General features: G+C 39.9%; 1 protein-coding gene across 2 annotated transcripts; it reads left to right on the top strand.

Moving 5' to 3' along the window:
• The first annotated feature begins 5,889 nt into the window (after positions 1 to 5,889).
• Positions 5,890 to 24,444, top strand: TNFRSF8 (TNF receptor superfamily member 8). 2 transcript variants are annotated; one of them, XM_088536210.1, is made up of 11 exons: positions 5,890 to 5,967; positions 14,433 to 14,523; positions 16,459 to 16,581; positions 16,983 to 17,138; positions 17,225 to 17,318; positions 17,784 to 18,064; positions 18,265 to 18,375; positions 18,991 to 19,038; positions 20,135 to 20,160; positions 21,130 to 21,331; positions 23,844 to 24,444. In XM_088536210.1, the coding sequence occupies exons 1-11, from the start codon at positions 5,896 to 5,898 to the stop codon at positions 24,092 to 24,094; spliced, it is 1,455 nt and encodes a 484-aa protein (XP_088392336.1). In that variant the 5' UTR covers positions 5,890 to 5,895; the 3' UTR covers positions 24,095 to 24,444. The 2 variants fall into 2 exon arrangements, with proteins under 2 accessions (XP_088392336.1, XP_010216287.2); XM_010217985.2 differs by lacking the exon at positions 18,991 to 19,038.
• The last annotated feature ends 2,201 nt before the right edge of the window (positions 24,445 to 26,645 follow it).

Raw genomic sequence — 26,645 nt, 5'->3', positions numbered from 1 at the left:
TTCAGTAATCCTCTAAAAGAGTGTGTTTATTCCTGGAGTAAAACATCAGTTAATGTTGGGAGTACGGTATGATCATAAGTAATTTCCAGTAAGTGATAAAAGAGAGTTTCATCCTGAAACAGCTGGGAACTGCTTATTATAGATGAACCTCAGGGGTTAAATACTTTGCTGAAGTAAATGAACCTGGCCTCTCTGTCAGTTCAGTTCACACCAGCAAAATATCTGAAAACAGATCTTTGTGAAATGACAAGGCTCTGCAAAAGCCTCTTTCACCTCTCATTTTGGCCCTGTCTTATTCTTGGATCTCTCACTTGATAGTACTTCTCACAAATGTTATTTGTTTAACATCTTCTGCAGGAACTTATGGACAGGAAATTGTTGAGGGCAAGAGTTTCTTTTTTGATTATGTTCGCAGAAGAATAGCAGCTTCCAAAAGCTGCAAGTGAAAAATGGATCAGGTTTTAATGAGCAAGTGAATCTTGAACAAAACATCCACACTGGGACACAAGAACACTATTAAAGGTGCTAAGTCAAATACTCAAATTTTAAGAAAAGCTACCATTAAAATTTCTTTGCACATGCCCACTCCCTCTAATACAGTTTCAAATTATAATATCCAGTCAGTCAAGCTTCTCTCAGTAGCTGTCCTCTTTCTAGTGAGCTGATCTTTTCTCTCCAGTCTTCATGAGTTTCTTCCAGTCTAAACTTTTCCATTCTTTCAGTTGATTCTGTTTGTCTTCTCTAAATGAAATATATGGAACACTCTCCAAAATTTCAGGATGGAGCTTTTCCTGAGTGCAAAGGGGAGATGTTTCCTCTTTCGGTTCCAGTTCCTGGTCACATCCTAGTGAGGAGAAACTGCTATAAACAAAGGTTCAGGTTTTGCTCCTGAAACCAGGTCAGAACGTGTGAAGATGCAGCCTTAGCAGCTGTGAGGGACTCAAGAGTGCTTAGGGGGAATGGATTTGGTGGAAATCAAATAGATTCACCATCAATGGCAGCTTTTCTTAAAGGGCAGAGGAGCCTAAAATAAATAATATTGTAGATCATTTAAGGTAACAATATGGTTATTCCAACAGGAGAAAATACTTCTGAATTAAATTAACTGTGGTAGTTAGTAATGTGTAAGTGTTAGTGTAGCATAAATGGAAGAGAGGGCATGAATTGAAGTCCTCAGCCTTCATGTGATATCCAAATCTGGCTTATCTTTATCACCCCCCAGCTTCCTTTACTGCTGTCTTTATCAAGGCGCTGCCCATTTTGATTTCTGAGGATGCTCACTCAAGCTTCTCTAGTTCTAGAGAGATACGGGAGGAAGGGTGTAAAAGAATTGACATTTAAATAGTAAAATCTCTGTCAAGAGTTTTTTCTGTGGAGAATGACAACATATGAATCTGTCATTCTCTTCCAGAAGCTGCAGTCAGAATTACTGAAAGTACAGACATGATGAGATCTTTCTTCTAAGGTCGTCTTTCTCTCAGCCAGTCTGTAGGCATAGTAATTCTGTGATAAAGTTTTGGTTTCTTTCATGGAAGCCAAGTTTTTCCTGATAGCATACAGTTCTCTGTCAGCTCTTCTCATTTTTCAGTCTGACTCAAAATACACTTTGGTTTTGAAGTTACTTGCACCAGAAAAAAAAAAAGATATTTTCATAATATTAATTATTTCATTATTACCTTTCCTTTACTACCTTTATTAAGGTAGTATTATTAGTTTGGAGGACAAATATAGGGTAAGAAGACTGTTTTAACCACACCAGTTTTATGTAAATGACCTTTGTAGAAGAAATTAATTTGAAAGTAAAGTCCTGTTATCGTTATTGTTGAGATGGTCAGTATGACACATATTCTAACTAAATTGTTTCGATCAAAGCTCTGAATGACTCAACACAATCAAAAAGCGAATAAAATGGCAGACATATCATTATATATAGTTTTGCATATAAACCGTGAGTGCAAATCTCCCCTAGCAGAAGTGCAGAGTTACTCTTGCAGATATCTGAGACTTTTAAGTACAGCAGTTGCCAAAAGTGACTTTGCTGTGTCTGGATGGCAAGAATGCAGCACTACAATATGTTGTACTATTTAAACTCAGGAGATACTCACATGGAAGTAAGTAGAAAGAAAACTAGGACACACAAAAGGAGTCTAAGGGCTTAGTGTGTACGAGTTTTCAGACCTTGGTTGAAGTAGAACTTCTTGCAGTAAGTCTAAAATCAGAGGCAAAGATTCCTTTTTTTTCCTAAAGAAACTATATCCTCTGCTTTCTAAAGAACTATTGCAACAACTACGTTAAGGTGTAGAGTCATCAAGAACAACTAGTACTGACAGAATTTCTAAGCTTTCTACAATCAGGTATTGGCTGTTTCGCATAGGTACTTTTTGACATTATATCTTGTAATAAACCTTACTAAGGTTTCTTACTGACACTACATAACCTCAGTGTTTCTCAGGAACAAAGACCAGGATGCATCTCCTTCCTTTGGCTGGTAATTGCCAAGAAACTCTCTGCTCAGCAAGAGCACAGCTGATTGAGGCAAAAGTCCCCAGCTGCAAGCAAACAAGAACTAATCTGTGCTTCTTTTATTTTGGATGGTAGGCTTGCATGTTTGTGAAACTTTATATGAAGCAAGAAAGTTGATTTCTTTTTCTATTACTTTTACTAGAGAACAAAGCTCTCTGAAAATGCCCATCAACAAGAAACCACAGTAACTGAAATGATGTGGGATTTCCCCGACGTTTTGGGATTTTATTATGGCCTGAGCTGATTGCAACTGATTTTTTCCTACTGGAAGCTCCTGTTTTAAGTCATAGATACAACAAGAGCCCTGTATCATCCTCTTCGCTCATCACAGTGGACAAATACATGAAGGTAAATTGCTAAATCAGTATAGCTCTGCAGATCATGTTATCAAGAATGACTGTGGTGTATTTAATGTATAACATGGGACACAATTAAATGGACTGATAAATATTTAATACAGGTGATAAGGAAAATGTATGAGCCACAAAATTAGTATCATAATGCAGTGTAGAGAGATGGAATCTAACAAATCTGAGGCCCACTTGACCTAAATTAGACTTTTTTTTCTTAGCACATTCAAATAAGTTTGAATAATTTGACAACTACAACCAACTCCATTGGTTGCTTGCTAAGCAGCATGTCTCAGATTTCTCAGAAAGATCATGGTGCACCAGTATTGGTCTCCCTTCTGTCCTCTTGGGGCTGCTGAATGATTTCCAGAAAGACTTAGTACGTCAGTTCACTTACAATGGCAGGCAGTCTTCTCCATGAGCAGTGCTACTTTTAACATCTAAACCAAAAGGAGATTCAGATGCATGTTACCAAACAAGTATTATAAATAATAATGTCATATTCCTAAAGACTCTTTTGACTCTTTTTTTTTTTTAAACATTCCCTGGTGGAAGAACACAGGAATGGAGGGTTTGTCTGTTTCTATTTTTTTTCCTGTTTTCTCTTATTATTTTTCATATTAACATGGAGGATTATTTTCTAGGAAACCCAGGCAACATTTTGAGAATGATAGTGTGGGTTTGTTTTAAAATAGAGGTGCTTCTTCCCGTTCCGGATATGGCTCCTTTTGGAAAGCCCCTTTTATTGTATTTGAATGAAATCAAAACAAATGAAGTCTGAAATTAATGCATTTACTTAAAATGCATACAGGTTGGAACATTCTTATTAAACACAACCTCTTAATTGCTGTTGGCTTTATGACAGACTCATAATAGCATTTTGTGCTATAATAACTTTTCCAAAAAGCCAGCAGCAAAATGAGTGCTTTCTACTTCCCTCCTTTTACGATATCTAGTTTGATCGAGAAATGAATTTAAGAACAAGAAGTTCTCAGAGCTGGGAAGCCTGATTTCCTTTTGGATATGTGGGATGAGCTCTCTCTTGTCTAAGCAGCACAAGCTTCACTGCAGCCTTTCCCTCAATGGGGGCATTACTAGAAACTTTCCTTTTTATCCTAATCGTCTATTTCTGTGAAACCTTACAAAAAATCTGTATCTTCAGCCAAATTTGTTTTTTCTGATAGAAAAATAAAAAAGAAAACTTAATAATTAGAAAATTTAATAATATTAGGTTGTTAAAAAGGATCTGGTGCATGAACATACAAAAACTGCTCAGTGTGCTAATTTTAACCTTATTTCTGTAATAAGACAGGCCAAATCCCCCCTCTGTGTCATTCCTTCTGGGAAAGTCTTCTACACATGCTTTTTTATACTCATATTTTTTGTTGTAGGGTTGTTCTTGTTATCAAATACATTAGCCTCAGTAGTAAAACGGACAGAGGTTAAATCACGTCTGTGATAGAATGTTTCTAGGCCGTATGTTATGTTGGTTCCTGTCTTTTTGCCATCGACAGAAGCTGATCAGAGAAAAAAACAACAATAAAAACAGGACAGAGTTCACAGACTCCCCTTTTGCCATTTAAAACAATACTCCACAAATCAGGAAAATTGCCTAACGTCATGTTACAGCACCAGGTTAAGATAGTTTCCAGAAGACTTTTTAACTAGACAGGAAAAAAAAAATGTAATATTTGGACGCTCAGATGCTTAGCTGTCTCTACCTCAAAAGTGTATCTGCCACAATCAGTTTTTATATCTAAGAGAATTTAGAAGTCAAGAAATAAGCTGGTAGACTGATGGAAGGAGGTTGAACTTAGAAGTATGTGACAAGTATGCAAAATATGCCTTTTTTATAAAATAAGATGCTGGAGAAAAAGTAAAAGTAGCAGGTTAAAAAGAAGAGGGTAACAGGTATGAGCAGAAGATAGGGGCATCATTCCAGGATCTCTGTTGAACACTCTCCCAGAAACCTCTCATCATTTGGTACTCTGTTGTAGTGTCAATGAAGTGGCTGTGGGTCTTCAATAAAAGGATGAATTATCCCACTTTCAGTCTTGTATAATTGCTTCTTGGTGATAAGGGTGAGAGGAGGAAAGAAAGCATGGGTGTGAGAACACAAATTCTCATTATTTCCCTGAGCACCTCAGAGTGGTTTTCAAGGCAGTCTGTCCTTTTTGAAGTGGCAAACTTTTACTTTTGTCAAAACTTTTAGAGCAGAGAAGAAAGATGAGTGACACTTTAAAGCAACTGAAATCTTTCCAGGCATTGGAGCAACTAAATGTCATCCAGCATAAGAAATCAGAGAGAGCCAAATGACAGGTGACAGTCCAAGGGACAATTGTCAGCAACAGGAATTGGGATTGGAAGAATGAAGACAGATTCTCAAGAGAACTCTCTGTGATATGTAAGTTTTTAAATGATAACACGTAAAGCCTAAACCTTGGCAGAGTTACCCCATGTGGTTGTGAGATTTCACACACTCATTCAAACAGGAGTAAAATGACTGTACTGAAAAAAAAAAGTGTGTTTTTTACTGGGAACTCTCTTGAGATTTGGTTCAGCTCAGCATGGCAAATAGCCAGGGCAGGGCTTGGAGCCATGCCTGGCCAAGGCTTTGGGGAGGTGAAGTGCTTGCCGAGGGCAGCCTATATGACTCAGGGACTTGTGTTTCTCTACAGCCAGTGCATTCCTCGTGTGGCAACCTCAACGCACGCAGCCAACCTGCAGAAACCTGCCAAACCCTCCGGGACTAGTGATCGACGCGGTTTTGTTTTGTTTTTCTTTTTTGGGCACGTCCCCCCTTCCCCTTCCTTCCAAACTGTTTTCTCGGCTTGACTGAGGCTCAAAGCCGCCTCTTGGATGGCTGTGGCAGCTTTGGAGGGTTGAGCAAGCAGAGCCCTGAAGCACCGAGCGAGGCTGGGCCAGGCCCCGGGGCTGCTCCTGGGGTCCCGTCCCAGAGGAGCTGCCCGGCTCCGCGGCCGGCGATGCTGGGAGCCGGCGAAAGTTGACGCTGCCGCCACGGATGGCTGCCCGCAGGCTGGCCCCGGTGCTGTGGCTCCTGCTGCTGCTTCCCCACATCCAGGCAGCCCCACAGGTAAGGCAGGGCAGCAGGATGCGCGTGGGCTCGGGAGGGCTGTGGGGGGTTCTGCTGCCCCTGGGTGCATGAGGGGGTGTCTGAGCTTTGCACAGTGCAATAAGGGTGTGAAGGTGCCTTTGCACGGAGCATGCGGGAGAGTTTGTCACCACCAGGACCTCCACGGGCAGCAGCTCAGGGTAGTCCACAGCTTTTTGTTGGGTTTGATGGTGTTGCTCTTCCAGGTACAGCTAGGAAATAAGGAGGGATTTGTTGCAGGGAGGGGAAAGGGTGTTCTCATTTGCTTGGGGTGAGGGGCTTTTATTTTTGCTGGGGGGCCAGGTGCTGTGTGACTGACATGTTCCTTGCACACTTGGCTCCCAGAGCTTCCTCTCTCTGCTGGTGAGTCTGATTTGGCCAAACAAGAGGTGTAAAGGCAAACAAAACAATGAAATACCTTCCTCTTTACAACTACCCACTCCTTTGACCCTGACTTCCTCATGAATGGGCCAGGATTTCTGCTTCAAATTAACTTAAAACAGACATAGCCCCCTACTCAGGTGATGCTGTAGGTGCAAGCTAACTCCCTCCTCACATCATTTCAGTTCTTGTGGGCTTGTTCCCCCTCTCCTGTAGATCATGCAGCAGTGAGCCCTCAATGCCTGGCATAAATCTGGGTAACTCTTCCAGGTGACACTTATGCACAACTCTTTAAAAAAAAAAAGATCAAAGTCTCAGAAGCTCTTTGCATAGGTAAAGTTAAGTAAGTATCTGCCTGCACACCAGATTGGTTCCTGAAGTTGTTTTTCCTGTCAGTGGGAATACAAGCATGTGACAGCTTGAAATACCTGCCCGTGCTTTGTAAATAAATGATATTGTGTGCCACTTGGGCTGCCAGGAAAATTTTACCTAGGCTGACTCTAATTTAATTAGCTCTTTGAAAATAACTGTGTCCTGCATTTTCTTCACATACATTTGCAAATGATCATCCTCATCTTTTGGTAAGAGTAGGAGTTTTGCCTGTTGTCTTTGACTGTAAATTCCCCTCCCACATTACAAGTTTGCTCTACATTTCCCTGATTATCTGCCCTGCCACCATCTCCTTCCTTTAGTGATTCCTCTATTCTATAGGACTGGAATCTGCATTTTTTTCTCCCTTGAGGAATACTTAGGGGGGTACTTAAGTAAGTATATCCGTTCTGCTGTATGCAAACTGCTTTGAAGGAAAGGCATTAAAAGAAAGATACCTAAGATATATAGTTAGATCTTGCTGGGATAAGTGTTTTGATTTCATTATGCTTCTGTATTGTGTCTGTCATAGCAGTCTTTGCTTTTGCTGCTACTGGAAAGCAATAATTGTCTGTATTTTAAACTATATTCCTCCTTACTTCATCTGCATCTTGTTCATTCTAATATTCAGTTAATTCTCACATAATACTGTCTCCTATCAAGTAGACAAAACAAATACTTAAAGTCTTAAATTATCAGTTTCTGACTTTAACAGTGTCAGAATTTTGATAGGAGTTTGAAAGGGAGTCAACTGTTCTGCTACAGCATTAGTCAGTTCTAGAACAGCCAATGCTGGTAGAAGATTTTATTTTTACCGTAATATGCTTTTTTCCTGACTTACAGCTCATCTGTAGCAAGATAGTTTCTTACTCTGCCTCACCATCACTTTTTCTCTATGAGATCAGAAGCCCATAAATGAGTGAGTCAAAATGAATTCAGTCCTGACTGAATTGCAGAGTAGCTCACTGAATTCAACACCATGTTCGCCATGGCCATTATTTAAATTGGGATAGCAAATGTATTTGGAGATAAAAGAATAATGAGAAGAGCTATAAAGAACCTATTTTCTAAAACAAATTCTCTCCAAAAAAAAAAAAAGGAGAAGAAAAATGAAAAGTCCAAATGCCCTCTCTGAAATCCATGCTCATCTTATTTAACTGGGTCTTGCTCTGCAATGCCTAAATAAGTAAATAAATAAGTAAATAAAACTGGTTTGTCAGGTCTCTAAAGGTTTTCACTCAAGGGATCTCCAGCCATCCTGTCATGGAGAACTCCCAACATTATGTGAATTGTGATTTTCTTTCTGAGCATGTAGTCCATTTCCTGCTGCATCAAAACCTTTCACTGACTGCAGTGAGAAAAAGAATAATGAAATTCAGTCTCTAGTCGAACAGTGCACTAAATCCAGCTTAAGAAGTCCTTGCAATAGACCAAAAACTGAAGCAAAATACTGATCTGGTACATAAACTGATGTCCTGTTTAAATTTATTGCAAGAAGGTGGACAGATTAACTTCATAGTGGCAGGTTTTCAGCTACACCACGGTTTGTTTTCTATACCAGCCTAGCTTCTTGATAGTTCAAATACTTATCTTTTCTCCCATAATGGGCATAAAGCAGCATCAACTCTACACTGTGTCCCCAAATGCTATCAAGATCAAATCAATTTCGATATGGTCTATAGATGCAGAAATAATGCCTGCAAGGTTTCACATTATAGCTGTGTCAGCCAACAGAGAACTGTCAAAGGGGAGGCCCTATTTATGGCTGCACAAAAACACCAGCTCTCATACCCTGAATTAAGTGATTTTGCAGCCACAGGATGAGTTGTTTCACTGCAGTAACCCACAGAAAGTGCAGCTTCACAAATTCAGAAAACAGAACTTTGTCACAGAGATGAGGTGGGGTTTCTTCATCAAGATTGGATGGTATCCGATCCAATTGGATCCAATCCAATCCAATTGGATCCAATCCAATTCTTCATCGAGATTGGATGGTATCCAATTCCTCCTTCTGGGAACACTAGCAGATGGTGCAGAAACTGCCTTAAAAAGTGAAATTGTGTGACTTTTGCATTTCACTGACCAAATCTTCGAGAATTTAATCTCTTCGAGATTTGCGTTTTGAGATTCAATCAGAAAGCAGGTAACAAAGAAAGGACAATAAAGAGATGAAAGGAGAACAAATACTTTGGATATCAATTAAAACAAGATTTTGAGTTTACTGCATTTCATTCTGTTCCTTTTAGAGATGAGGAGAATAACTTGACTTTGCTTTGTAAAGCTTTTTGGAAATGTCCTTGATGAAGCAAAGCCAGATGCTAGTTACTGATGATGAATATAAGCTATACCACACTCCCCAGTGCTTGGAGGAAGTGTTCAAGGAGGAAGAGGATGACACTGGGCAGAAGTGAAAGTTCTCACAAATCCTGCACTACAAAGTAAGTAGTAAGGAGCAAAACTGATAAAGGGAAATGTTCTCTCCCAGGCAAATTGACAATTTCTGTAAGCTTATTGGAGACAGGAAAAATGATCAACACTATAACCAGACAATTTCTGACCACTTTCTTCTCTGTGGGCTCTACAGAGATTATACACTGTGGAATCAAGAAGGTAAAACCCTCCAGCACACACAGCTGATGCTTCTTTTCTAGAAGATGGTAGCATTGAAGTTTTGCAATAATCAGTTGATTTTCTTCTGTCTTCTTTGCTTTTTCCTTTCATTTCAAGCGTTATTTAGGCGCAGTTAGGACCAGCTAAGTCACCTTAACCTTCAGCTTCAGCCTAGAAAAAAGACTTAATTTAATTGGGTTTACTCCGGATAAATTAGTGATAATTATACACTCTTGAGTCATTGTAATTAAGCTTTTGTTTGTTTGTTTGCTTCTTCCTGAGACAATTTTATATTTTCATTGTCATCCTAGAATATGTAAAAGAAAGGACCTTTGACTTAAGCTCATATGTGGTAATAGTTCAATGCAGAAGACTTTGCTATTTTGTATTTTAAATGTATGTATTTATTTCACCATTTTATAGAAAGCATGCTTCATTTGATCTGAATACTCACAACCAGAAATGTCTTAATGCTGAGATTGGGCCGACAGGGAGTATAATAGGAGCATAAGTGCACTTTTTTTTTTGACCGCCAGTAATTTTTCCTTTTTATTGTTATCTTCTTGATCCTGCATATGACAAAGCACAACTTTTTACATGATTTTTTCCCTTTATTTTCTCACTGGCTTCATGATTTTCTCCCCTCATATAGGTGATCTCTATTCTGATCAATGCTTTGCTGACAAAAGGGTCATTTTATTTTCCACTGTTGGCTGAGCAACCGTTCAGCCAGAAGACAGGAAACTCAGAACATACTGGCTCCCACTATTGCCCCTCAGAACAGGTCTACCTTAATATATATGTGTGCTGCGGAGATCAATACTGCTACTGGTGATCAGAATTTTTCCAAAAATTTCGCTTATTTAAACAGGATTGGTCTATGCTGTCACCAGTAGCCTGTATAGCCACAGCATTAAAAAACAACTGTTTTTTCCTCTGCTTTTGTCTGGATTAAAAGCAGAATGGGATGACCCTACCATGAACTGCTTATCCAGGTTTTGGAACAGAAAGACACTTTTAAGTTGCATAGGAAGAGCTCGAGAGAACAGAATCTGTAAGTTCTGAGATCCAAGCTCTCTCCTGGACTAGTCAGACAGTAAAAACTCACTCAGGTCAGAGCATGGAGCGGTAACAAAATGAATTTAGCTACCTATATAAAGCTGACTCCTGCTGCTTTTCAAGCATGAGAATTTCTCATGAGAAAATAGCCGTAAATTTTCACCGTCATGGAGATCTTGCAGTCATTTATGAAACAGAGATGTCTAGGGTCAAGAACTTTCCATGAAAAAAGTTTAATTTTGGCTTTGAGAAAACAAAGATATTTGATATTTGCTGAAAGATTTCTATAAAATTGGATTAATGTTGCAAACACAAGATTTCTCTGGAAAAAAAAATATTCCAAACAGAAAAAAAAAACAGAAAACCACAATGCCAGTAACAAGATTACCCAGGAAGTACTTTTATAGTTCAGCCTAAGTTTTATGCATAGTATCTTGAGAGGGCTTGCTAAGAAATGAACTCTGCCCTGGGATAAGCCATTGTAAATAACAGATGTCTAGCTCTCTCTTTTCCTTTTGAAGTAAAAGTTATGTACACACTTGCATTAAGCTATTTGTGAAAGGCAATAGGCCCAGGTTTTACCAGTTACAAATAGTGATCAGGAAAGGTTTGCTCTTTCTTCCCAGTTCACGTAGAGGTACTTCAGCAAGTTTCTCTGCCATGTTGCAAGATACACAAAATAGAGCATAATAAATGTCAAAAATTCATCTGAGAGTGTGAATACATGGGGGGATTGGTTCTAGAGGAATGTATTGGTTGGAGAATCTTCGTGATCATTTCAAACTGAGTGAGCTCAGCTGTTTTACTCCCATTTTCTTGTTCCATCTCCATACCACCCTTTTAAGGTAGAAATTACTTGTTTTCAGCAACATCTTCCTAATTGGAACTACTAAGCTCTTAAAAAAAAAGACAGAGAAGAAGAAGACAGTGTTTTACTGCAAACTTGCACTCTAATTGCAGATGAGGTGTAGGAAGAAGTATTTTACATATGGGTAGAGCAGTTGCAGATGGTAAAGCTGAGGTAATACCCCCCTTCAGATGCTGGGTGAGTAAATTGCCTCGGTCCAGGCCTACTGCTACCCAATAATTATGCGTGTGTTTGTTCCCTCTTTACTTCATGTCTTTGGTTATCACTTATTTTTGTTCATTTATCACCCTGATATTCATAACACATAGACAGAAAAAAGGAAACACATTATCCTTGAATGCCCGTCACCCCTTCCCTCTCTCCCGAAGTGTAGCTGGATCAAACCTCTGCAGAAAATGAGTTGGCACCATCATTTTTGGAAAGATTTGCAGTCTTGTGAGAGCTTGGCCCTTCACCTCTGCCCCTTTTGCAAGATACGTTCGATGCCTTTCAGCACCCGTTTGCTTCAGTGGCCAGTGACCAATTTGGCCAGGGTTTGGGAGTTCTTACTAGAAGCTTTCCTTTTGTTACCTTGGATGCATGAAATCTTCAAACTGAGCTCATGAAAACCCTCAAACATGTTAGAGAAGCAAAACCCATGTAAGTTTTAGTGGCACTTGACTTCCACCAGGGACAGTTTTGCTTATGCAATTTGTTTTGAGGTTCGAAGGCCGAAACACTAGAAGTATGGGCTTTATTTATATTCCAGTCCTTAATATAAAGTATGCTATCTCCAAAGGGACAGCCTCTCTGCTTAGTTTAAGAGCAGAACTTTGCATCATTGCACAGCCCAGACAGGTAAGAGTAGGAACCAAATAACTTTATGTTTGGATAAGAACGGAAGCCATCGTGCAGAGTGGGAAGTGTATGTTGTTTATTACTGAAGGGAACTGCAGCAGGTTTTGTGTTCTGAATCGTGCCAGCTGAACAGATGGCAAACTCTCAAAGATATTGTGTGGATAACTATGAATTAAAAGCAGTGGGTTCTTCAGAGGGCTTTTTCCTCATCCATAATGACAATGAAATTTGTTAAAATGACTTTTTCCAGCAGAGCATCTTGGGCTTGGTTCAGTGAACAGAAAGGGTGCTGCAGTGATGAGCTCTTAACTGGGTTCTTGGAAGCTTCATTACTGTGATGTAGCAGATTTCATGTGCTATATAAATGGCCATGATATCTAGCTGCCCTCTTGTGGAAAGAAAAGAAATATGTTGCCTGTTCTCTTTCCACATGTGTATTTTCATTATTTATGCATAACTCTTGCAATAATTTATCACATCACTATCATCAAGGCAAATTTGCAATCAGGATTTGTGTCCTTGAAGCAAGGGGCAGAATCTCATAGTGAACTGATGATTTTGAGATTTTAAGCAAATAGTAGTCCCTTCCTCATACTTGTAGACAGACACTATTCCTTTATTTAAACCTGAGAAGAGGTAATTAAATAAGATGTGATCTTATATTTTGCATAAATTCTTTATTCCTATCCTGATTTAAAATTCAGCCTCATTTGCATCCAGAGTTGGTTGCACAGGAGAACCAGGAAGAATTTAATTTATTGCTGCCTAACCGGGATGCTCCTCCACACAGAAGCAAGGAGATTTCAACTTTTCCTACAGACTAAGGCTGTCTATCTGGAAAAGAAAAATAAAGGCTACACATTTGTAAACTTGATGTGAATCAGGGTGAGGGAGACATCTGCTATTTCCTCTATACAGTAAGCTAGAAAAAAAAAATGCTTTGCAGCAAGGCTATGTGGTTAGTGCAGAAATGTGTCAGGCAGGATCTCTTAGTTCTATTACTGGACCTGCATTAATTTTAGTGGTTTCAGTATGTTTCTATTTCTAGTCCTTTTGTTAATTTCTGTATTGACTGAAAGCTCCTGTTTTCTGATGTAACCTTTGACAAGTTATTTAACTTCTGTTTTTTATACTCCCACCACGGAAGGCCAGTGTATTAAATAGCAGAATATGCTTGTGAGATTAATTGACTATTAAGTTTATGCCCAGCAAACAAAGGCAGTAGGAAATCATAGCTTTTGTTTCCAACAGTAATGGGAAATTCACCTGCAGAAACCAGGATGTAGGTTTGCTGAAATCTTTGTTAGCTGTTCTAGCATTATCACACAGGAAAATCTCTGGGTAGCCTGCTGGTCTCTCTACAAAAAGTCACCAGTTATATCTTCTAGCAAATACTGAAAATGAAATTCAGATAACATTTTTACGGGGTTATTAAGGGAGATGCCAAATTCAAAAATCTGATTTCTTCATCAGAAAACCTTTAGCACTGTAATTTCCCAGAGTGTGTAATGGCCTCTGCCATACCGAAGTGCAGTCTGAGTATCTGCATCTTGATGTATTTCATAGCTGAGTCTTTTTCTTAAGCTAATATTAGAGCTTTTTTTTTTTCCTGTCTGAACAAGTATCAGTCACGTTGTCAAATCAAAGTTTGTTCCTGAAAACCTTTACTCACATAAGAAATGGTTTTAGTTATTTGAATAAATGACTTCATTGTGTAAATAAGAATTTGTAGTATTCCTTTCAAGGCAAAATCTCCACCCTCAATTAAAATGCAATGATTTAGGAATTGTAATTTTTGTAATTTTTTTTAATTAATTTATTTTCTAGCTAACTGGTACAAGATTTCTTGGAAGGTGCAAACTATTCTAACAATTAGCAAGAATTTCTTGGTGACCTTGATTGGCCCTGCAGCCAATCGAAAGGCCATCTAGAGCTTTGGGTTGAAAACCATTTTGGTGGCGGGGGGCAATACCAGTTCTCTTTTATTGTATGAAGGAAGGATTTCACTTCTGGCTACGGAGACGCTTGATGCACAGGTTGGACAACAGTATTCTGATCCTATGTTTAAATCACATTCAGAGGAAGAGCCTCCTGAATGAAGATACATACTGAGTCATTGTCAAATATATTGAATATTGCAGTCTTTGCTTAAGTTTATGTGCAGTAATAATCTAGTTGCTTCTGGGATACATGGACTTTCAAAAAGCTGTAGACTTTCCTATGCCGTTTGCAACTATCATCACTAACAGCAGCATACTGGTATCTGCCCTCATACAACAGTTAATGTTTTCTAATTGTGTCTTGGGTTTGTTCAAATTTCTAGACATCATTAACTCCATCTCATTCATGTGACACACTTGAGAACTGGTTCTACGATGAAGCTTCACAAAGCTGTTGTTACCAGTGTCCCCCAGGTCAGTATGTTTATAATACAGTCAAATTAATACAAGCTTTCCATTAGAGATACTAGAAGCCATATATATATATATATATATATGTGTATATCTGCAGATTTGCATTTTGGCCCTGAAGAAAAGTGCAGTTTTGTGAATTACTCTCTGGTATGAATCCAGTTATGAATTTGGTTTTCCAGTGCCTGATCTCTTGTTCAATCTGTATACAGAGAAGCTCTAAAATAGAGTACTCAACACTGAGAAGTAGCTAGAAGTAGACTGGTCTAAGAATTCATTTCAGCTTGTCTCAGAGCATGCAATAGATCAGTGAAATTATGAAGCTAAAAATACACCAAAAGTATAGAAAGATGGTGTGGAAAAATGTTCCATAGTTTAATTCAGAAAGGGTCTTGCATGAGAAACGGAACAACCTCTTTTCAGGGGACAGAATAAACTTTGTCAGAAGCCAAGCCATGACTCAAAGGCATATGAGGTCAGAAGCAGAAAATACCTCGATGAGAAAAGAGTCCTGGAAATGTCTGAAACTCCCCCTGTTGGCCAAAAAGCCCCTCGGTGAGTGGGGCATTTTATGGTACTTCACCACCCGTTTCTTGTTCTAGAAATGTTTTCTTTTCTTTTTGAAAGGAAAATTTTGACATTATTTATGCTCTCATAATAAAGAGAGGATTCAAGCTTGGTTTGCTAGCATTTGTAAGAAGTTGTATTGGCACATCCCACACTATTCCTGAACACACCACTAGAATTGTTCAAAGGACATTGGAGTAACCTAGACCAAGGGACAGAGAAGCTGAGCTGATCCGAAGTAAAGAGGCCTTGTTCTCCTCAAGGACACAATGACAGATGTCCTGGCAGGGTCTCTGGGCATTTGCCACATCCTCGTGTGTCAGTCCTGGACATCACTTCCCATCTCAGATCCACAGACACTCATAATAGACTTTTTCTTTCTAATCCCCCACTGCTGCTCCAAGCAGAAACCTGTCCCTATCTGCTTTGCTTGTTTTAGCCTCTAAATCAGAAATTCAGCTCCACAGGACAGTGCTGCTACCAGCACTCCAATAATTTCCCACTCACAGTTAATGGCAATTCCGCAGGAGTGAACGAATGCACATGCTCAAAAAAGAAAAACACCCATATCATCTACCTAATTTGATTATATTTTCTTCTGTACAGGTTATTGCTCAGGCTTTTATCTGCCTATTAAGGCACCGAGTGGAGGATAGCTTGAAAAGCCACTGTTAGGCAAGCTTCAAAGCTACTGAACCTGGAGCACACATCCCTCAAAAGAGGGATCCATATGTGCAGGAAGTTTCAAAGAACTAGGGTTGTAGTTTCTGGGAGATTGGGAGGAGGGACATGACACACATGCAGGTACACATGTGCAGTTCAAGTGCTGAGATTCAGACCATCTCAGCAATCAGCCCTCACCTTGACAAGAATAGTTTCAGACAAGTAGTTTTGAGGAGGTGGAAGTGACATGTTTCAGGCTTGTCTGGTGGTATTTAGTGGGCTAAATATAGCATAGCTGTTTTTACCTGCACTCCCACACCATGTTTGCCAAAACGCTTATTAGGCAGGTCATTTATCTGCCAGGTTTCCCCTCCCTGTTGTTAACCATTTCTGACTGGGTGATGCAGGCTATGTGCTGAAACTTGGTTTTATTTTTCCCCTCTTCACCATCTGTAACCCACTCAAGTCAGGCACACAACAATCCATAGTAATGACTTTGATGTTACCATGTGTAGTGTTACTGTAATGGGACAAATGATCCCATGAATGGGAAAGGCAAGAATGTGTTTGAAAAATCAAGGGACAAGTATCAAGAGAAGACTGTGGTAGCAGGTGAAACAGGTAAATGAGTATACATTAACACTTTAGGATGGCTGTCTCTTGTACTTCAGAATGCATTTCCTCCATATTTTGGTTTTCTTCCTGCAGGCTATGTTAAAAAGAAAGCGTGTCCCACAGACCCACGTCACTGCATGAGGTGTGGACCTGAACAATATCTAAGCGAGGCATCCCAGAAGCCACGATGTGATGCTTGTGTATCATGTGCAAAAGGTAGTTGCTTTGCTTTCCATCACACATACTTCACACAGTGATATCTTCTCTGTATATTTTACTTATGCTTATATTTTATGTAAGTAGAATTTTCAGTACTAGACTTATCCAGCCTTGACTTCTGTTTTAGAGAGCAGAATGTTACCTTGCACATAATCAGTGTCACTTCCTACGATTGCCTGAAAATGCCATCCAGGTTTAATTTCTACTTTCTGTCTTATATTAGACAACATTTATCTGCAGATTTTGTCTGCAGGCTTCCCCAATTATTCATGACTTAGGATTGTTCAGTATCCTGAGTCTTTGCAGTGATGTTGCTCAGCTTTGGGCCCCTCTTTGCCTCTCCCTTGCAGGGTGATCCTGCAAGATCCCTTCTCACTCTGATAGTTTCTTCCATACAGAGTATGACCTTGTGGAAAAAGCCCCCTGCTCCTTCAATTCTAGCCGTGTGTGTGAGTGCCGACCAGGCCTGTTCTGTCAGATGCCTCTTGAGAACACCTGCGCGCGATGCCAGCAGCACACTGTTTGCAAGCCTGGTTTTGGAGTCAAAGTCAAAGGTAGAAATTCCCCCATATTCCAATCCTGGCCCTAGGCCTGAACCCGGAGCATTTGGGTTGATTCTCGCTTGCTTATTTTTCTTCAGGCACCTCAACAACTGATGTTTCTTGTGAAGAGTGCCCTCCTGGGACCTTCTCTGATCAGAGCTCCAGCACGGACATCTGCAAGCCTCATACTGAGTAAGACCATAGTTTTTTAAAGGGACTAACTAATTACTTAAAGCTAATAAAGGACCTAAAAGGAGACCTAAAGCTAATAAAGCTGAAGGGAGACATGTCAGCTCCTCTGGTGCAAAGTGGAGAGGCTTATTTGAGAGCTTTGCGTCCGTGCACAGAGTTTAGAAAGCCTCTTTCTATATCTGTTGCACAGTTTGGTGTTGAAGAGGAAAGCAAGGATCCTTCTTGCCTTCTTTTTAGCTTATTGAGTACAGTGAGAGTATAGAGAAATGTGAATATTGTGTTTGCAGCTCCAGCAACAGTGCCATAAGGATGAGGAAAGGGTTAGTGACCTTGTCACTAAAAACAAACAAATTCTCTTGGCACAAAAATGACCGAAGGGATGTTTGTCCCATAGGAAGTGGCTTTCTTATCTTCTGCCATGTGATTTCCTCTAATGCTCATCCGCTGTTCTCTTTCATTCCCTAGCTGTGCCAAGTTAAACAAAGTAGCAGTGAGCAAAGGAAATGCCACGCACGATCAAGTTTGCATGGACCAAGCTCCCACTTACCTCACCTCAGGTGTTTTGTCTGTGAGATTAAGCAATAGAACAAATAGCTCTGATGTGCTCACGCTTGAGAAGCTGGTGACCATTGCAAGTATAACTCTAAGTGACACAACGGCTGAAAACCCCAGTTCAACTGCTGAGGAGAAAGCTCTGGCTGGCACCTTTCCTACTTCAGATGTCAAGGGGAAGAAAACACGGGGAGGTAACAAAGATAAAGTGTTTGTTCTGTCTAGTGGGTTTTATTTGCATATATTTTTGGAAAAAAGCTATTCTCATGTGGGAGCTTCCCTAAACCCCTGCAGCTTGTGAAATGATGTCCCACAAACACACAGACATACTAAGAGTTCCCCCTCTGCCTTTTCTCGGCCTCTCCTGTCCCCCCTTTCCCTTTCTGTGCTATAGGTGTTGTTCTTTGGGGAGTTGTTCTCTCCGTGGTAGTACTACCTGTGAGCATGCTGTTATTTTGGAAATGGAAGGTTTGCAAGAGACGGATCCTCATCCTCAAAGGAAAGCGTGAGTTTTAAAAGCTATAAACCATAGCATGCTGTCTAATCTCCAAGTATGAGCCACATGGGAATATGGCACATACCTCCTAAATACCTCCCAAAATTTTAGGAGATCACTGGGGAAGATGGTATTTAATAGTGCCCAGTGAAAGCAGGTCAGACAGGGTTCTAGGCAAACTGTTCAGCATCTTGGAGAGCATTAGGGAAAGACTGAAGGAGTTCTAAAGTTATGGAGGAAGATAATTTACAAGCTGGGTGGGAAAATGTTAACCGGTGATTTCTTCTTTCAGTGCCAACACTAAATTAAATGATACCTGTGTTTTCTGAAGTCCTTTGTGAGTTTTTGTTGGTTCCTGGGATTGGGCTTGATGTCACTGAGCTGGAGAGGAAGAGAGATTTTGCTGGTAGAGGCGCTCGGTAGCTTCGCCTAAGTTACGTGTTGGGTGTCCCTGCACACCCACACTCCCTCTTTTATGGAAAGCAGGATGTGCATGTGGTAGGTTGTTGGGATGTGAGCAGGGTGACTGGCTGGTCTCACAGTTGGACCTGTGGGTGTGGTAATGCTGTTATAATCCGTGTGCCCCACGACAAGTTGTGCTAAATGAATGGTCTCTTTTATCAGCACATCTCTATACAGTCACCAGACACAAATCCAGGCCCAGCTCTCAAGGTGAGTGACTGACAGTAATCGTAATCCATCTTGTCTGATGAATAAATAGCTAGTTTTAATACGAGGCATTAATTTATGCAACTTTAATTGAACACATGGAAAAAGGACAGTCCTGTTCCCTGTCACCTGCATTCCGGGAATGGTCTGGCTATGACAGGCCACTAGGTGGCACTTTTTTCCCGTTGCACCCGCGTGGGTGAGTGATGCGGTGCTGAGAGGCCCCGAAAACACCCAGCTCCCTTGTTCCTTTCTGGGGATTAAAATCTGGGAGCGTGTTAGCCACACCAACCTATACAAATCCCCTGATGTACATTCATTTGTCCTATTAACTCATCCCCCCACAGCATTTACACCGACTGCCTAAACTCTTGTGTCAGATTCTTCTCATCACTGTAAATTAGATCATTTTCCATTAGATCATTTCATTCATGGCTGAGGATTTAACACCTCTCATGGCTCAATTTTCTCTGAGCAGATTTTTGCTCTCTCGCTTGCCTTATGCATTAGATCCTGTTGCTGAACAGCACTAAAAGGTTGGCATGTGGAAAATGCAGGTGGCAGCATGTCAGAATTAGACATTAGATGAGTTAGATTATAAACCTGAGCCTGCCAGGCTTCATGGTGCTGCAGGAGGGCACATTATGCTCCATTCCTCCCACCTTCCTCCTGCTTTTTTCCACCATTCCCTCCCTCTATCTATGCATAAAATCCCATCCCCTCTGCACCATCTTTTAGCGTTAATCTGACCACACAATGAACTGATTCAATTTGTTAATCAGTTGAAAGCTCTTCACTTTTTTTTTTTTTTAGTAAGTTATTTAGCTTAGCTAGCAAGTGTTCTTAGTTCATCATGTTGTTAGATGAGGCGAGGGGAGTGACGAGGTCATCACGAAAGGTTTTGGGAAAGCAGGATTTTGCACTCTTGGCAGCATCATGTTACTGGTTCAGATCTTCATCTTCAGTGGTAAAGAAAGCCCAAAGTAGGTGGGTTAAGGTCTAGTTGGTTTAGGATATGGCAGTGATATACCAGAGCAAATATTAGTATTCTTTTGGTTGCTGTGATTTTTCTTCTGATACTGTTTCCTCTAAATTACAGGTTCTGATGCAGTGAACAAATGCACAGTAAGTGTGAAAGATATTCCAAAACAGGCTATTTTCCATTAAAAAAAAAGTTATTAAATGCTTTATTAAATAATGCCAGCCTTTTAATTTGTACTTTTTACTGTAACTTGATTCTCTAGGCATAGAAATGAGATATATTAGTACTGGTTGCTTTTATGTCTTGGTCTTCATCCTGTTGTGTCTGATGTGGTGTTAAATGTTGTCCTGCTGCCAATCTTGCCTGTGGAGTATTTGACTTTGCCCTGTGCCATTCATGTGTTATTCCATGGGACAGAAGCCAAACTCACAGGAAGAACCTGCCTTTTCTGCCCTGGGAGAACTTCACATGTCGCTCTAATCACACGAGTGGGATTCAGACTCTTCTTCTGTCTCCCTCTGGATCATCACCTTCCTCTGCAGGAGTTGACACAGCCATAATATGGGCACAAGGAGGGTGTTAGGCAAAGTTTCCATGAATCACCTTCTGGTTTAACAGTATAGCTTGTGGGCTATAAGCCACATGGTTCTTTGGAAATTATTATACATTTGCATCCAGGCTGGGAGTGTTTCACTAAGTTAGATTTGTAAAATGGCAAATAGATGGAATTACAAAGGTACATAGGCATCTGAGCTGCAGCCAAGGCAGTGGAATTCACCAAAGTATCCACCCAGGTTCAGGAACCAGGATTTCAGTGGAAGCGAGGGATAGAACTTGCTTACTGGTTCTTGCAAATCTCACTGAAAACTTGTCTGTGACATTAGGCATATGAACAGAATATAAATATGACCTGAAGTGATGCAGGAACCTAGTTGAAAGAAACTAATATTCCTGTATCAATTAGGCACTTGGGACAATGTTTTTCCCTATGACAGTGGTCATGTAAGATACATTATGTTATTCCGACTGCCTCAGAAGGATTCTCTAGATTACTGCAGTGCTCAAAGTGTTATTTTTAAATCCTATTTCTACTCTCTTCTTTATATTGACAGATCTTGCTGACTCCTGACAAAATGTCAGAAGAGAAGGAGTTAATTGACAGAACCCTCCCTTTGGAAACCAACAACTTGGTGTCCAGCACCGAAAAAGTGGGTAGTCCTGATCTGAATCTGACTGAGGTGACACAGAGCAATGGAAATGCCCTGGATGGCCCTGTTGATTCTCGAGTGAGAGACCACACAAATAACCGAATTGGTGAGTCTTGCATTTTTTTATCTTCATCTTTTCAATATTTTAATCATGGGCACATCGTAGCCTTCTGAAATTATTACTAAACTACTGAAGTATCCAAAGCCTTTGCAACATGAATCTTGGCATGTTTATTCTTTTGAATATGCTGCTTTCTTATTTACATTGACTTAGCTTCCCATCAATCTGACAGAAAAGTGCTTTGTTCTTCCTCTTCTTTTTCATTCCAAAAAGATGTTAGTTTACAGAAGAAATTGGAAAATTTAAGCATTTCATCTTGAAAATGTTGCTGTAAAATAAAGTACACAGAATATGGAGAAGCAAAAACAGAAAATGCAGGTTTTGTTTTCCATGCCACAGACCAAAGAGATTATTTTGTTAGTCTAAGCAGTCCAAAGGACAGGCTTTGGCAGAAGGATAACTCTCTGTTTGGGGAGAGAATTCTCTCTAAGGGGGCAGAATGGTCAAAGGAAATGGACAAGCAAATGAAGAGTGTAATTCCCTGACATTCCCTGTTTCTGTTTTCATCCTCTATATATGTTGCTTACAGAGAATACGAAATATTTTCTTTCCTTCTATCAGACCCTGAGCTGAATTCATAAAGGAAGATGGGCACAAACAGCAAAGCTTGTGTGCCAGCTTGTAAAATACTGGAACTTAGCACAGTTGTATGGTTAAGTAGCTATTTCTTATGTCTCAATTTGGTACAAACTGTATAACTTTGAAATAAACATTCCTCTGGCAATCAGACAAGTAGCAGAGAAAGATCCAAGGCAGAGATTAACACTTAAAGGAAATTCAGGCCTAAAAACAAAGTATAGGATATAATTTGGCTCTGTTTTGCATGGAGACCAGGCATCCTACAGAGTTTTCTTCCAATCTGAATCACTCTAGATTTCTATGGCTGAGGGTGCCCAAGCGTGGAAGTAAGAACACTCATTTCCCAGAGAGTGAACTTAAAATGTGTCTCTACAAAAAAGTGTGCCTTTTCTCTCGTCAGCCCATTAATTTACTTTTAAGCTATTGTATTCATTTTCTGAATTAGATCGCTCAGTACAGTGTGGAGTGAGGGAGAGGGGAGGCCTCTTTCTCGCAGAAAAAGTTAACTAACAGGCCAGAAAGGATCCCAGAAGGTGTAAATGGGGCTTTTTTTTTCATTTTTTCTTTTTCTTTTTTTTTCTTAAGCATGTATGTAATATGAAAGGATTCTTGTGAGTGACTGGTACCCTTCCAGCAGCTCAATCAAACAGTCTGAAAAATGTTTTACCTGCTTGAGACCACAGACTCTGTGTTTCACTATATTCACACTCTTATAATGCCCCAACAAATGCCAACGAGAAGGAGCAGTTGTTACACTGAGCTCATAGAACAGGGTTCTCAGAGAGAGTTTAATGTGAATTGGAAGTTAAGACTTTTCTTTCCAATTTCTCTCACAGTCTATTGGGGCCTTTTGGCATCCGGTGTGAACTTTACAGTACCTTTGAATCATCCTTCTCAGGTCACACAGTCTTCATCTTTTAATATGTGTTTCACCAACTCAAGCATTGCCAACATGTCATAGTATAAAATCTCCATAGTATTCATTTCCAAAATCAAGTGATTTTAGTCTTCCTTACTGAATACTCTCTATTTTTTTCTGTGAGTGATGGACTTAGGATGAACGTGACAATTTGACTTAACCATCCCCAAATATCTACAAGCAGTTGGGAACCATACCTGCAGTGTCTGATCTACAGCATCCTTTGAAATACAGTGTAAGCTCTTCAAGTCACAGCAAAGGGCCCCTACTCCTTTGATAAAGGAGAAAGGTCAACATTTTGAACACTAGTTCAAGTGTATCCTCGAAAGAAAAATGTAACTCATCCTCCATTGGAAAGACATAGTTTTCTCTGCAGGTCCTAAGACCAGGTCAATTACTCAGAATTTCTGTACAGTGTTGATATTTGTTGATATTTGTCCTAAGGCTCCTTTTAATGCAGATATTGTTCTTCCTAAAAACAGCAGAAGCATAAACCTTCGATTCTTCACACTATCCTCTTCAGATATCATTTGATAGTTTCTTCTAACAGACTCTCGCAAATGTTGCACTCTCTTTTCTAACTCCCTGTTCTCCTGTAGTCCCATCTCCTTCATCATCAGTGAGCTAGATCTACTTGATCTAAAATGCCTCAAATCCCATTGACAGTGCTCTAAAACCAGTCAGGGTAGTTAATAGGATCACTTGGTGTGTTCAATGCTTGCTTTGAGTCCAAAATGAAAAGTACCTTATAAATAACCAGTGAAATAGACAACTCATAATATGTGATTTCCAAAATCTTTAGTGGATTAGCAAATTCTACAGTGAATACAGTAGAAATTCTACAGTTTTTAAAGTGACAGGCTAGACGTGAATACTACTGATTTTAAAAAAAAGAAATGAAAAAATAAGTACTATATCAAAATTTTGTAGGAAAAGGAACCATCAATTGAGACAGTAGTGATTGCTAACAATGCTCAGCACTTTTTTTTCCTTCCTCAGAAAACATATACATCATGAACGCCGATACTGTCATTGTGAGCACTTCCATCTCAGAAGTGTCTAGTGGCAAGAACTCTGCTGTCAGAGCATGTGAAAGTGATATCGATGTCCAGGAAAACATGGAAGAACAGGAGCTGGAAATCCACTACCCAGAGCAGGAGACAGAATCTTTTCCCGGGAATGATGTCATGGTTCCCGTGGAAGAGGATGGAAAGGAGTTTCACCACCCCACTACTGCCACTGAAAAGTGATATCCCACGCAATGAACTTGATGTGTGAAACTACAGAAACACCCAGTGTGAAAATGATCCTGACTCTCCTACAGGAGAGGTGAACACGTACTGCTTCAGGCAATCTGAAAAGTGAAACACATTCAAAGAACGAGTGCTAGAACCTATTTCATCTAACAGATGAGAGGATGGTCCAAAACAGTGAAAAGCACTGGCCTTCACAGATCACATCAAATATTCCTCCCTTTTCTTCTGTCTTACTCAGTATCATGGTGGAAATGAGGCTGAATCAAAAAAAATAACATTCAAAGGACTTCTGAATACACACTCAGGTTTCATGGCTTGCTACATCGGATTACTTCCACTAGCCAAATTCTGGCCAGAATTAAGTTCAAGAGTTAAACTCAAGACCCAGGCACCATTTTTGTATTCCAGTATTACCAACACTTCCAATTTCAGCACGCATTATGCACGATCTGCTAGTTTTGTTTAGGTCTCGACTCTTGAATGAATGTGACAATAATTTCTGTTTTCACTAACACAGATTTAACTCTTAAGTTTATGGACCTCATCTGTCTTGACGACGCATGATTAAAAAGTGCCTCACAAGCTCAGAAGATGGAAGGCAAATAAAACTAACTGTAATTCAACATAGTTTAGGCCAATCTATGTATTTTTGAGGTCTGATTCCTCTTTACTTCAAATCACCAGTAAAGCTGAAAATGGCCTTTTGTGTTGAAAACAAAACTGTTCGCAGCATTTAGATATTGAACAAACTACGGACTTATCCAAGTGTGGAGTTTGTAAAAAGAGAGGAAAAAGGAAATTAACTGACTTTCTACAAAAAGCAAGGAACTGAAAAATAGTCACAGTAGTTATTTCCTATAACATTGTTAATTTTCGCTCATTTTAGAAGAATTGCTTTACAGCCCTCTGATTTGCATGTCTCTGCTTAAGCTTTTTTTTTTTGTGGTCAACTGGCTTGTCTTACGCAAATTCTTTATCTTTTATGCTGCTTTTTTGGTAACTGTAAATGTAATAGTGCTGACTATGTTTTCACACAGGACAATGGAAAATGAACAAGATGACAGAGTGTGCCTTCATAGTCAAAAAAGGGAACCACAAAAAAAATTACTTGCTTTGTAGCTTTACCTTGGGCAGACTACCATAATAACAGCTGTGCAAATTCAGTGTCTTTTGTCTGAGGCACCTACAAGGAAGATAAGAACAGAAAAAAACACCCTCTTGGGCCAGGCTAGTGTTCCAAGTAGCTCCGTATTTTGTCTCTGGCAGTGATAGTAAGAGCTGCTCTTTAGGCAGAGCACAAAAGCCTGGTTAATGTCTTATCTGTTTGTATTCCTCACACTTCTGCAGCATCAGCTGTAATTGGATTAAGTATGTTAGAGAGTTTTTCCCAACCTTAATGAACCACTTATGAACCTCTTGCATTAATTTTCCTAATCTCTTGAATGTTTTGGTATAACCTGCCTATACAATGTGACAACTGATACAACATTTACAATTCACTGTGTAAGAAATTGCTTTTATTTGTTTTAAACCGACCTCCTACTTGTTTCAGTGAGTGCCACTAATTCTTGTATTAAGAGTTTAATGCAATACTGAGTTGCAATAATGTTTTGCATTCACTTTATCCACTGCATTTATGATTCTTGGTCACCTTCCCCTCATCCTCCAAACTGAGTTTCAACCTTCCTGTACATTAACTGCTCAATTCTCTCGGTCCTTTTAGTTGGTGTCTTCTAATTTCATTGTGTTCTGGAGATCTGAAGAGGAGAACTATGTGCTGCATTTAAAAAGAGGGTTGGCTGAGGCTTTAAACAGTGGCAAAAGGGTAATTTCTGTTTTGTTCTCAATGCCTTTCTCGAAGACATCCACTGATTTGTTGGCTTTTTCCTGCGCCCTAAGCAGATCATTTCAGAGACTTTTCACGGCTAACCTTGCAAAGGCTTTTTGAAGATAATTGTCCACTGGCTCCCTTTTATACATTAAGCCTCTCTACCCAGGGGCAGATTCAGCTTTTCAAATGAAGAAACAAACCCAGAGGAATTGGCACTTCCTTGCAACCACAGCCCTGAAGATGAAGTAAGGGAGCTATAGGCTGGTCCTAGTGCTTGGACGGATACTCGAGTCTCCCTGACTTTCAGCTGTCAGTATTGCCTTGGAGGCAGCAGTCGGTTTTGGTGAAAAGGGAGGCAAAAGAGAACTACCATTTTTTTGCTGTAAGGGCTTGTTCTGCAGCAGAAGGTCGAGTCACTCAGTGCTGACATGAAGCATCAATGCTGAGAGGAAGCAAAACTGAGCAGGACGCACACCCCTTTCCTCATTCCCAGTCAGGGCAGCTCCCCATTTTTCAGTGCATATGGAAACACAGGAATTTCTGATTAATTTTAGAGAACCACCTGTACAGGCAGGCAGAGTTGTTCAAGGATGGTCTGTAACAACAGAGCTCGGGGCGCATTTCAGCCCTACATGTACGTTATTCTTTGCGGCTTTCTCGATGAATCCAATGAATGTTGGATTTCCATACAACACTAGCAAGCTTGAAATTTAA

The sequence above is a fragment of the Tinamus guttatus genome, unplaced genomic scaffold (genome assembly GCF_059628265.1).
Source record: "Tinamus guttatus ecotype Peru unplaced genomic scaffold, ASM5962826v1 Tinamus_guttatus_pri_ptg000652l, whole genome shotgun sequence".
In the NCBI taxonomy this organism is placed as follows: domain Eukaryota; kingdom Metazoa; phylum Chordata; class Aves; order Tinamiformes; family Tinamidae; genus Tinamus; species Tinamus guttatus.
The sequence above is the reverse complement of the archived record's forward strand: the minus strand, read 5'-3'. Positions and strand labels throughout refer to the sequence as shown.